This window comes from Hypomesus transpacificus, chromosome 10 (assembly GCF_021917145.1).
Source record: "Hypomesus transpacificus isolate Combined female chromosome 10, fHypTra1, whole genome shotgun sequence".
NCBI lineage: Eukaryota > Metazoa > Chordata > Actinopteri > Osmeriformes > Osmeridae > Hypomesus > Hypomesus transpacificus.
Genome location: NC_061069.1, coordinates 2,805,347 through 2,817,768, shown reverse-complemented (window position 1 = coordinate 2,817,768; position 12,422 = coordinate 2,805,347). Strand labels below are relative to the sequence as shown.

The 12,422-nt window shown below is 45.0% G+C and overlaps 2 protein-coding genes across 3 annotated transcripts; both read left to right on the top strand.

Annotated features, from left to right (window-relative positions):
- The first annotated feature begins 186 nt into the window (after positions 1-186).
- On the top strand, positions 187-2,571 carry fuz (fuzzy planar cell polarity protein). The gene has a single exon (XM_047026894.1). The coding sequence runs from the start codon at positions 763-765 to the stop codon at positions 2,062-2,064; it is 1,302 nt and encodes a 433-aa protein (XP_046882850.1). The 5' UTR covers positions 187-762; the 3' UTR covers positions 2,065-2,571.
- Positions 2,572-4,082: 1,511 nt separating this feature from the next.
- Positions 4,083-12,422, top strand: gpt (glutamic--pyruvic transaminase). 2 transcript variants are annotated; one of them, XM_047026889.1, is made up of 12 exons: positions 4,083-4,229; positions 4,704-4,887; positions 8,050-8,139; positions 8,557-8,665; positions 8,838-8,971; positions 9,147-9,390; positions 9,705-9,784; positions 9,923-10,059; positions 10,611-10,785; positions 11,640-11,795; positions 11,913-12,025; positions 12,234-12,422. In XM_047026889.1, exons 2-12 carry the CDS (start codon positions 4,750-4,752, stop codon positions 12,322-12,324), a joined length of 1,467 nt encoding a protein of 488 aa, XP_046882845.1. In that variant the 5' UTR covers positions 4,083-4,229; positions 4,704-4,749; the 3' UTR covers positions 12,325-12,422. The 2 variants fall into 2 exon arrangements, with proteins under 2 accessions (XP_046882845.1, XP_046882844.1); XM_047026888.1 differs by lacking the exon at positions 4,083-4,229 and having other exon boundaries at positions 4,247-4,887.

Genomic DNA, 12,422 nt, shown 5'->3' with positions numbered 1-12,422 from the left:
AACATTCTATACATCTACTAGTTTGTTTCATTGCTCTACTAGGCCTACTTGATCCGTTAAGTATTTCAGTAAAACAAATTACGGGTGTAAAAACATTCACAACTGATTGCAATTTCTGGTACATATTCTCCACCAATATTTTGTGATTCAACAACTGAGTTTTGAGGAATTCATTTTTACCTTTCAAATTTCTGTAGAATAAAAAATCTTGACTAGAACCTCGGGATTCCACATTTTGTCTTTTCTCAGACAAAAACTCCGCCCAAGCAAGCAGATAGTATTGATACAAAGCACGAGGGCGTAAGCGGTCAAGGCTACAGTACAGTAATTTAAAAACGGAACTAAGAACAGCCTTTTTCCACGGATTCTTCAGTGGAAATGAAGTTAAACTGGTCTTGGATCTGCCTTTCTTGTGATTTCGAATCATGTGACTGAATAACTACTTGTTGCCGTGGGAACGTTACTTAGTACGGTTTCGTGTATATATTGCCACATAAGCTAGGCTAGCTAGTTAGTTAGCTAGCGGTAGGTCCTTTCCTAATAATAGCAACTAAAGCTCCATCCGATTCTTCTTGCATGCTTATGGTGACCACTTAATTATTATTATACTTTAGAAATTAATGCATGCATTCCCTTCAGTGCATCGTTATGAACATCACGGTAGTGCTAAATTGGATAGCTTGCTAGCTAATTTTGGCACAACATACGTTTAGCGTTAGTAGAAGACAAATGAGCACGCACTGAGCCACAACCATCATAATTATGATGATGCTCCAGGATGGGTCAGTCCAGCTCTTGTGTCTTACAGCAAGCAGCGGGGTTCCCCTGTTCACGCGGGGTGCTTCCAAACAACTCCCTTTCTCTGTAATTGGCTCACTGAATGGAGTGCACATGTTTGGAGCGGGCCAGGGAGTTGTGTTGTCAAGCAGTGAGACCGACCGTGGCAGTAAGGTGGTGTGGAGGGTGTTCCAAGACAGTGTAATGCTCATTGCAGTGAGTGGTGGGCATAAAGGCGGCTCCAATGAGGACCTCCACCTACGTCGTCTGTTGGAGAACGTGTGGAACAGCATGGTACTCGTGTTGGGACAGGACGAACTGGCCAATGTGAGGAACGTTGAGCGGCTTAAGAGGGACCTACGCTCCTGCTACCGCCTCATTGACCAACTGTTGGAGGAAAGACTGGAGGGCACCATGGGGGACCTAACTCACTGTGCTGATTGTCTGGTGCCTCCCAACTCTACCCTTCTCCAGGAAGCCTTAGTGGGTTTTACACAGGCTGCCGATAGTGAGTTTGGCTGCCTGATGATCCATGGACGGATAGCCGTGGCCACAGAAAAGTGGTGGCGTCTGGCACCACAGGAGGTGGTGCTCCTCTCTGCTCTGACACGCTCTCTCTCCCTCTCTGGCTCGGTCTCCTGTGACTACCCCGTGTTCCTGCCCCAGGGAAGCCCAACAGTGGCCCACCGCCTGCTCCGCTTTCAGCTGCTCCCGGGGGCAGATGTGTGCATGCTGTGTGGCCCCAGCCCCTCCCTTCACAGGGCTGAGAGTGAGCTAGTGGGACGCTACTGGTCTCCCCTGGTGGAGGCCCTGAGAGGCTGCCTGGCTGTCGGGGAGCGTTGCCTGCCAAACACCGTCAGCCTCCGGTCCGACGTGCTGGCCTTGCTGTTCATTAACAGGGAGTCTCGTCGCTCCATCTCCTGTGTGAAGTCCATCACCAGTGCTACTCCCATTGACGCCCCTGAACCCTCCAGGTCCCGCTGCTGGGAGCTGCTCAGACTCTTCTACACATTCACCACCACACGCTACTTCAGCCTAGAGGAGGCCCCTGCTGCTGCGTCCCCAGGGGAGGGAGCTCCACAGGGGGACACTCTGCATGAGGACTTCGCCCTGGGCTTCTCCCACCAGCCGCTGCAGTGCTACCTGGTGACGGAGGAGTGTAAGTGTTTCGGCCTGCAGACTCCCCAGCACCAGCTCTATCTGCTCACGCCACTCTCTGTGCCCACGTTCACTCTGCGTTCTGTGGCCACCCAGACCCTTTCTGCCATCACGACAGCCACAGCTTAGCTTCTAGGTTGATAATGGCCCAGGGTTCTGTTTTGTAATGTGATATTTAGACAAATGACTGATGGCTATTGATCTGCTTTCTACTGTATATGGATTAAAGCTGTGTCAACATGACCAGCAAAATATACTTGAAGAGCATTTTGCTGCAGGTGATTCTAATCATATTCTTTACCTTATACCTGGCTATATCCTAGAATGTTTTGTAGTCTTGTGTATAATACAGATTATGTTTCAACGCGAACACTTGGCGCAACTACTTGAGGATTAAGGGCACTTGTTATCTGAGTTACTGGAAGTTGCATACACTGTTGCTGAAATAACCCTTGTTTTATGTCTGTAACTTACTGCTGTTCGAATTCGTTTGAAAGATGAGGACATGATATGTCTGAAGACCATGAGTGCATTACCCTTTTATCTTCCTTAAGTGAAACTGGTATTCTTATTTTGTGAAAATGTTTGTGGACTTTTCTTAATTACTGTATTGTAGATTTGTAAATCTTTAAATTAATAAACATATTACACCGTGTTCCAAATTATTATGCAAGTTGGACATGTTTTAGATGTTCCCTGCTCCAACACACCTGATTCAAATAAATGGGTAATTATCAACAAAAGCCTGATAACGACCCATTTATTTAAATCAGGTGTGTTGGAGCAGGGAAATGTCTAAAACAACATTTTTTTTTAACATTATTTTTATCTGAGTATTATGATTCCATTGTTTGATAAATGGACTATTGGACAGTTAGGGGTGAACAATGCAAAATTTGCTAAATCATGCCAGACATGATGTCAGTAAGTAGCGTAATAGCCTGGTTAATCATTGTTATAACATCTATGAGAGAGTAGGTCATGCAGGTCACGAGACCGGCGCAGCCATAGTATTAAGACAGGGGTGTCGAAGTCCGGTCCTCGAGGGCCGCTGTCCTGCATGTTTTAGATGTTTCCCTGATCCAGCTCACCTGATTTGAATGAAGGGTCGTTATAACAAACCATTTAATTGAATCAGGTGTGTTGGAGCAGGGAAAAATCTAAAACATGCAGGACAGCGGCCCTCGAGGACCGGAGTTCGACACCCCTGTATTAAGAGGATGGTGCTGGTGATTATCAATGGCAGGGGTAGACAACCCTGGTCCTCGAGGGACGCTGTCCTGCATGTTTTAGATGTTTCCCTGCTCCAGCACACCTGATTCAAATGAATAGGTCGTTATCAAACTCGTTGGAAGCCGGCTAATGACCATTCATTTGAATCAGGTATGCTGGTGCAGGGAAACATCTAAAACATGCAGGACAGCAGCCCTGACCTATGGGATGGTTAACAAGTTTCATTTATCTGAAGCTATACAGCAGCAATCACATTCAAGGTGGTGCAATTCAATGTTGTTTACATATGCCAAGCACGTCATACATCATTTAATCTAATCAGACTTTATCAACATCTTGTGACTTTCAGCTTAGTTTTTTAAATAATGCGTACTCAATGGGCACACACACTTTAGTCAGTGATCCTTCAGAAGAGTAACTCAAACACAGCAGTCCAATCAAACTCAGTGTTCATTCACATTGCGTGTGTGTGTGTGTTTGTGTATTACATTCAGAAGCCAGATGTGTTTTCTCAGCAGATTCCCCCAATTTGAATGAGGTTTGGCATTGATCCTCCACATTCCCTCCATGCCAACTTTAGACTAACGTCCCCTAAATGCAATTCAATCAAGAGGCCACACTCTGTCAGGTCTTCGTTTACTGTGTTTATTCATTGTCAGACATCTAGTGAAGTTTAACTTTTTTTTTCTTTTTTACAAAAACGTAACACCTAACGTAGCCTAGTTACTGCTCTGGTTGAAGATATGATGCAATCAATCCAGCAGTGAATCGCTGTGTTTTAGTGTGGTCTACATAGAACTGCGGTAGACTACAGCATTTGAGGTGCACAAAATTGGCTCATTTCCAAATAGGAGGGGTTGCGCTCATTTTCTGCAAAATGGCCTGGCTGCAGTCTCCTCCCAAAAACTATCTGAACGCGGGTGTTTGTCCGCCGAATAATAAGAGGGAGTTCCACGAAGCTAGCGAGAGTATGAAGCGTCACTCGGTCCTCTCGCATAGGTTCATCAGTTCTGTCTGTCGTCTCGGTAACCGGAGAACCGACCTTGATTGACAACCTAACGGTGCGTAATAGGTACTGGAGGAGATGGGGGTGGGATACAATCCTCTATAACAGGGGTACACTTAGGGTGAACTGCCATGTGTACAGTAAGAGAGAGCAATCTGTACTTGAACAAGGGCTTTAACATCCCCATCTCAAACAGAACAGTATAACACTTTCTCTGTTTTTAACGTCTTATCTTAATTGTAAGGTTCAAAGGTCTGCCCGGTTTTTTTTTCAAACGTGTGCCCGTTGTGCAACGCCACACACTATTGGATTCGTCGAGGGTGACGGTGGTTGCAGGCTTAACTACTTCGTAAAAAGTGTTAAAGAAACTTTGTACAATGTTGCCGTACAGGAGTTTGCGCATTTCAGTCAAGGGGCGAAATTACTTGATATTAAGCAGCGGGGCACACAATTCTCCTGGGCACCAGAGATTCAGTGTCTGCTCAATGATGATTTCCTCTCCGCTATCCCCTTTTCATTCTGTTGTTAGAACTTTAGGGATAAGCGCAGCGCTGAGGGGTCGTGTTCAAGAGAGAATGTCCGAAAACGGAGTGGCCTCTCGGGGCAAGGTGTTGACCATCGACACCATGAACCCCACCGTGAAGAAGGTTGAATATGCTGTGCGCGGACCTATTGTGCAGCGCGCAGTGCAAATTGAGAAGGAATTAAAAGAGGTAACGTATGTCAATGGCTTAAAGTATGTTATGTCTAGAATTGTACTTATTTATGCAATTTATTGCATTTTCTACAAAAGACCCGAGCTGCCACGTTCCCCAAAGTTAAGATCAGATTGGATCGTCTCACTCAGGCTCTCATAGTTTGACACACAAGTGACACGTAGAATTGTACACCTTTTTTTGTGGCGCTTTCTATAGCCTACTTTGGGCTAATTGTTGGCCTAACACTTCAAGTGAACGGCTATTGTTACTAGAGGAGCGTAAACCAAAATGCAATGCACTCGTAGCCTTATGCACGAGACAAATGATCGTATAGTGTAAAATCAAACCGTTGTGAAAGTTTAGCGTTCTATGCATTTCCAACTTCACACCGCTGACGTGTTACAATTTACGGCTAAGAAATACATTACATTAACGATGTTTTCTTTGAATTGATCTCTCCCTTTTATTTCTGTACACATGTTCCACCCCACTAAATAGTATCCAATGAGAAGACTGTGATCCTCACCTCCTTTACTCATACCCTCTTTAATTATAAACTGCTTAGTTGAACCACCCACATGTCAAAGTCTAGCAATTAGTCATTCATTTTCAATTCTGCCAACTCTAAAGTTAGTTGGGGACACATGCACCTCTTAACCATACAATGATGTCCACAATGCTTTAACAGGAGTACCCTCACTGGAGCAAACACAAACTTCAATATAACACTGCCTTCTGTTGTACACAGTGTCACTCTTAATATAATCCCCATAAGAGGTCCGAAATGGTTTACCAAGGTGTTCAGTTTTGCCACTTTAATTCCTGGATCTGTCGTTTAACAAGACGTGCCAAAAACCCACAGGAGCCATCCCCTGACATGTAATGACCCACTCAGGAGCTTCTTGAAGTTGTTGACTTAAAGCATTTTGTCAACATGCATGCAGTTCATCCAGTGCAAGATGGCTTGGGAGATTGATGTGAAGAACAGTTTGATCCGGGTTGGTCCTCTCTGGTCATCGAATGTTCATGGGGGATTTATTTTGTCCACAGGTTAAACCCAGAAGTTTCAACCAAACTGCATACTTGACCTCCTCCTATTGCTTTATTGAAAGTGTTGCTATGAGAAACCAAAGATGGTGACCTCTTCAATAGTTTACAGAGCCCAGTCTTGTGTGGTAAGTGGGACCTTGGAGTTCCTGTATCCAGGAGCATCCGCTAAGTGATCCTTGCTGGCTTGAGGGGGGTTGGGCTAAGGGCTGGGTGCGGGGGGGAGGGGAAACAGTCATGGTCATGACATCTACGGGCAGATGGTAGAGTTGTAATGAACTTTGGATCCATTGCGTTTTCTATTTGCTGTGACTCAAAACTGGGATTATGTGTATTAGTGTGAGGTGCTGTCATGAACATGATTAGAACAAATATGACTTTGGATGTTTCAAAAGCAGGTATCTAGTGTCTATGGTGAGTATGAATGAGTGTTTTTGGCAGCAGGTATAAGGGGGTTTCATTGTAATCCTCAGTTTAATCGCTCCAGCAGTAGGGCTATCAGATCAATGGTCTCTTTTTACTATAGAGGCTGTTCCAAGTTTCACTGGTCAAACCTGCATTCTCAATAGCTTCAGAGTTACGCCTGGAGGTGTTGGGTTTCTTTGGGAAGACCGTGCACAAAAGCTTTTTGTAGCTCACATGGTTGTCCAATAGGTACTGAAATAATACACACTGACATATCCAAAGATAGCCAAACACACACTCCCCTCCCCCGCCCCAAACTCCACGCACTCTGTTTTCCCTCCAAGCATTTTTAGAATGTAACCCAGGACGACATCATACTTGGGAACTTGTGTTTCTTAGTTATGGGTTGAGGCACCTACTGTGTACCTGAGATGGCTAAGTTGTAACTACACTAATTCCTCTATTTGTGATATCAAACAGGAAATGAAAATACTAAGTTGAGCAAAACAAAAGTCCCCATCCACAGTTCATTCACTCTTTGCTGACGGCTGGTTGAGAGGCCCACAGAGATGCCTGCTTAAACCTGAAGTATCCATGGGGACAGAGGGGAATGCACAGTTGCTGTCACATTCCTCCCAAACATTCTTGCATGTATCAAAGATTCCTTTATCAATGGTCTTTTACCACTGTGATGTTTGAAAATATAATATGTTGCCATTAGGTCTGCAGGGATCACATTTTCATATGGATGTTGTTTTATCCTATTTATTTGCGTGCATTCAAATGATAATCCAATTTACAGTTGCCCACAGATATGGAATGCACCACTGATTGGTTCTGTATGTCAACTGAGTTTTGTTTGCAGTGATAAAACCCTCTCAGGCACACAGGAATTCGAGAATGCTCTCAGAGAGTAGAGCCTGGCTCACATTTTGTACAGACCTTTTTGCAATAAAGAGTCCTCTTGTCATGAATGGGAGGTCCTCTGAACACAGGTTCATCACTCCTCCTCTATCATTTGATTGGTCAGAAGGGAGAGACACCTCTATTTGGTGACCAATAGCTGGGTTGTACTTTTTATTTTTTTCTTCTGAACTCTTACCAGTACAGCTGGTGCAATAGGATTGGGTTAAAGTTCCCCTCTGAAACAACAGAGGGACTGATTTGATTCCTGCTGTGCTTCAGTGTGTTTCGTTTGAGGCCGCTCTGCTGAGCTTGTTGTTGTGGGTGTCAAATGGCAAACATCTGGAGGCTGACTGAGGACAGGGAAGACTCATCGTCAGTTCTGTGCTACACACAAGGTTCTCAGACGATACCTAGAGAGGAAAGAAAGGCCTTTTTATTGACCTTTATCAAATCATTCTTTGACAGACAATTCAGATACACATCTGCTTTGTTTTTCCGTGTCGCCTTGTGTCCCCAACAAAGTTGAAGTTGAGCTATATATCATTATAATAGGCCTACTCTATGCGGTATTGGTTTCTGTGTTTCAGTTGGAGTTCTCTGAACTATTTTGAGATATAGGATGAGGACTGGTTGTCAGTATGCTTTGATATTGATACATTCACAAAGGCAAACTAATTCCCCTCAATTACTTTAGATTTTGATGTTGAAGTATTGCATATGAGCAGAAATAGGCATTTCTGATGGAATAGATTAAAATACGATGATCATCCTTCACTTTTGTGCATCTTTTTTTTAATGCCTTGTCTGTCTGTCTTGCAGGGGGTCAAGAAGCCCTTTTCTGAGGTCATCAAGGCCAACATTGGTGACGCGCATGCGATGGGCCAGCAGCCAATCACCTTCTTCCGTCAGGTATGTCACTGCATTTTAGGTCCCCATGTCATGGCCCTCGCTGTGCCCCAGTTTTTCATAGTGTTTAACCTGCCCCCTGCTTTTCTGTTGGGCTCCCTGGGTGTGTGTCTGTGTTGTGAGCGTTTCCTGTCTCTCTCTCTCCCCTGGTTCCCTAACACACTCATGTTTCGTCATTAATCACCCAGCTGTAGTCTTTTTGGGTTGCTGTGTCGCTGTGTGAGTAACCTGCTCCTTCGTGTTTCCGCCCTATGTCTTCCCAAGTTATTTTTGCTTTGTTTTTCCCCTCCGGTTTATTTATTGAATTTGTGTAATAAAGCTCAGTTCTTTTAATCCTGCTCTCCTACCTCGGATTGTCATGCATCATCATCATTATCTACCTCTGTCTCATCTAGCTCCCTGCCCTCTGTCTTATTCAAGGTCCTGGCACTCTGCTCATACCCGGAACTCCTGAATGACAATAGTTTTCCAGAGGATGCCAAAAGTAGAGCGCGTCGCATTTTGAAGTCTTGTGGAGGGAGCAGTTTGGGTATGTTTTATTCTGACAACCTGGTATGTGAAAAAGAGGATACCTTAATCAATCAGGGGGGAATATGAAACCTCCTAAGCGTCTTATAATGTTCCAACGTCATATCGTAACATGAAGGGTCAAGAAAAGTTTTGGTTATGGACCCTCCTGGATGTGCTTGTGTCTTCCTCAGGTGCGTACAGCGCCAGTCAGGGTATAGACTGTGTGCGTCAGGACGTGGCCGGCTACATTGAACGCAGGGATGGAGGTGTACCAAGCGATCCAGACAACATCTACCTCACCACAGGAGCCAGTGATGGCATTGTGGTACCAACATTTTTGAATAATAATGAGCTACTTTTCTAACGTGCATGGGAAAGAAAGGTGTAGACATTGTGAGGGGACACTGTCAGACTATTGAGACGCACCCTGTTATGTACCCTCTCACCCTCTCTGTAGCCTCTCACACTCCTCCTCCTCTCTCCCCCCGTGTCTGTGTCAGACCATGCTGAAGCTGCTGGTGTGCGGCGAAGGCCAAGAGCGGACGGGGATCATGATCTCCATCCCCCAGTACCCCCTCTACTCAGCCGCCCTGGCGGAGCTGGGCGCCGTGCAGATCAACTACTACCTGAACGAGGAGCAGTGCTGGAGCATGGACATCAGTGAGCTGCATCGCGCTCTGGAGGAGGCCAGGCGCCACTGCAACCCCCGGGCACTCTGCATCATCAACCCTGGGAACCCCACAGGTCGGTTAAACCAGCTCTCACTCACCCCCGTCGAGAGACATGTCAACTCTGATTTAAGGCCCGACTTAAAGGTCTATGTAAATATTCATGTGTCGGTCAAAGTGTTAGTGTTTCGAAAAAGGATTTTGAAACCAATCCATCGGGAAAAATCGATCACACTTGGATTGATGTTAGAGTAGGGTGTCATTAGTTGAAAGGGAGATTAAACTGACAGTGCTTTTGTCTGTGCTTCTCCAAGGCTGATCAATAGATGGCGCCACAGAACAAAGATCCACATCTAACGCTTCCCCCATAAATCTCCATCTCTCCGACAGGTCAGGTCCAAAGCAGGCAGTGTATTGAGGATGTGATCCGATTCGCTGCAAAGGAGCGCCTGTTCCTAATGGCTGACGAGGTACAATAACAAATTAAGACTGTTGAGGGTTCTTTGCATTAGAAACCTACCATAAAAAAACTCGGACCTTCATTTAAATCTAAGGTTCTCCGCAGGGGACGAGTGTTGAACCCTCTGCCCCTCTGCCCCTCCTCCCAGGTGTACCAGGACAACGTGTATGCAGAGGGATGCGAGTTCCACTCCTTCAAGAAGGTTCTGTTTGAGATGGGACCAGAGTATTCCAGCACTGTGGAGCTGGCATCCTTCCACTCCACCTCCAAGTGCTACATGGGAGAGTAAGCTGTCATCCTGAGATTCACTACATATTCATGAGAACCCTGTCTCTCCATACCTCTTGTTACAGTTGTTAGAAATAGTAGTAGGAATAATAAGTACTTTATTGATCCCCAATGGGAGATTGCGGCATTGCAGCAGGCAAGATAAAAAAAGAGGATATAGGAATAGGAATAGATTATTAATATTATAAAAAAATCCAACACAAATACGCAATATACAAATGGATAACACATACAAGAAGAAAAAAATATATACGCAATACAAAAACACATAATACTCAATGCAATGAATCATTATAATGTTTACCGTAATGGACACTGGCAAGAAGGACTTCCGGTAGCTCTCCTTGTGACACTGGTGTGTGGTCCGTGTTATACTAAAGGTGATCGTCTTCACCACAACCATGCTGTGGAGGGGGAGGAAGGCATTATCCATAATGGACAGCTGCTTGGGCAGTCCTTGCCTCTACCACTTCCTCTAGGGTGCTAAGGCTAGACCCCAGAATAGAGACAGCCTTCCTCCAAAATAACTGCCTCTGTCTGTCTGCTAGGTGTGGTTTCCGCGGGGGCTACATGGAGGTGATCAACATGGATGGTGAGGTGAAGGACCAGCTAAGCAAGCTGGTCTCTGTCCGCCTGTGTCCCCCTGTCCCTGGTCAGGCCCTGATGGACCTGGTGGTCAACTCCCCTCAGCCTGGAGAGCCGTCCCATAACTCCTTCATCAAGGTTCAGTAACACTCGACAAACATCCCAATCCCTGATCATGCAGAATGCAGTGACAGTATTAATGACCGTAATAAAAGTGCGTTAACTGTTAACGATGGGGGTAAAATTGTTGAAGCGTGTAATATTTCCTGATTAGTTGTACATTTTTACCCTGTTGGCTTCTGGCAGGCGATACTGAAGCATTCGGTCTCGCACACGCAGACTGGGCAATAGTTTCTTTCCAAAGGCCATCAGGCTTCTGAATGGACATTGATATGGACACTGATACACTTCTCACTAGTCACTTACACACTGTCACTTTCAGCTACTGGTTGCACAATCAGCAATATTGCAGTATTGTACTTCATTTGTCTTAGGTTAGCATAGGTTTATAAGGTTAGTATAGGTTATTTCAGCTACTGGTTGTACGATCAGCAATATGCACCATTGTACTTCCCTTGTCTTAGGTTAGTATAAGTTTATAAGGTTAGTATAGGGTATTATGTGTATTTACAGGTTTAGTATACTGTATTGAATATTGTATATTATTGTATATTAGGAGATTCACTATGTTTGAGTTTATCATAGATGTAATCTATGTTCTGTGTACTTATGTAATGTTATGCCAGGTTGCTTTGCGTTGTCTTGTCTTAAGAATTTCAGTGCCCAGTCTGACCCTGTGTTGTTCTGTGCATCTGACAATAAAAGACTTGAACTTGAACATAAGGAGGACATGGAGACAAAGGCCTTATTCTGTTATGTTATATTCAAATGTCTCTTTCTCTCCGTCTTTCTATGTATTATTCTCTCTGTCTGACTATCTCTGCCTTTCACTTAATTTCTCTCTTTCTTTTCCCTTTCTCTTCCTCTCTCAGGAGCGCACTGCTACCCTCGGTGCCCTGGCAGAGAAGGCCCGTCTGACAGAGCAGATTCTGAACACGGTGCCTGGCATCAGCTGCAACCCCGTACAAGGGGCCATGTACTCCTTCCCCCGCATCACCCTGCCAGACAGAGCTATCAGAGAGGCCCAGGTCAGACCTCCACCCACTGGCCATCATTGGAAATCTGCCACTCACCGACTCAAATAGCCTTCATAAAAAATAGGATGTTCAATATTGTTGATGCCTGATGTGGGCCTGTTTCTCCAGGAAATGGGCCAAGCTCCAGATATGTTCTACTGTATGAAGATGCTGGAAGAGACTGGGATCTGCCTGGTCCCTGGCAGTGGCTTTGGACAGAAAGAGGGGACCTACCACTTCAGGTTAGTTCTACTCACCTCTACTCTCTTTTTCTTTTCTTTTTCTTTTTTTTAACAAAGAAACTGTGTCATTGTCCTATTGTGAAATGATCTTCGCTCAAAGTCCTGCTGCACCTAGCTAATCGATTACTGTGGAGTGTGAGTGTGCATAGTTTATGATTTATTATGCACTGTTGTTCTGTCCCTTAATCCCCTCCTCCTCCTTTTCCAGAATGACCATTTTGCCTTCAACTGACAAGCTGAAGATCCTGCTGGAAAAAGTGAAGGAGTTTCACCAGCAGTTCACCCAGCAGTATTCCTAACCACCCTTGTCTCTCAGTCAATCTGTTAACATACTGTTTATAGCACCATCAGAATGAATCTGCCTCCCAGTGCCTTTAACACAGTGGCTGTGGCGGCG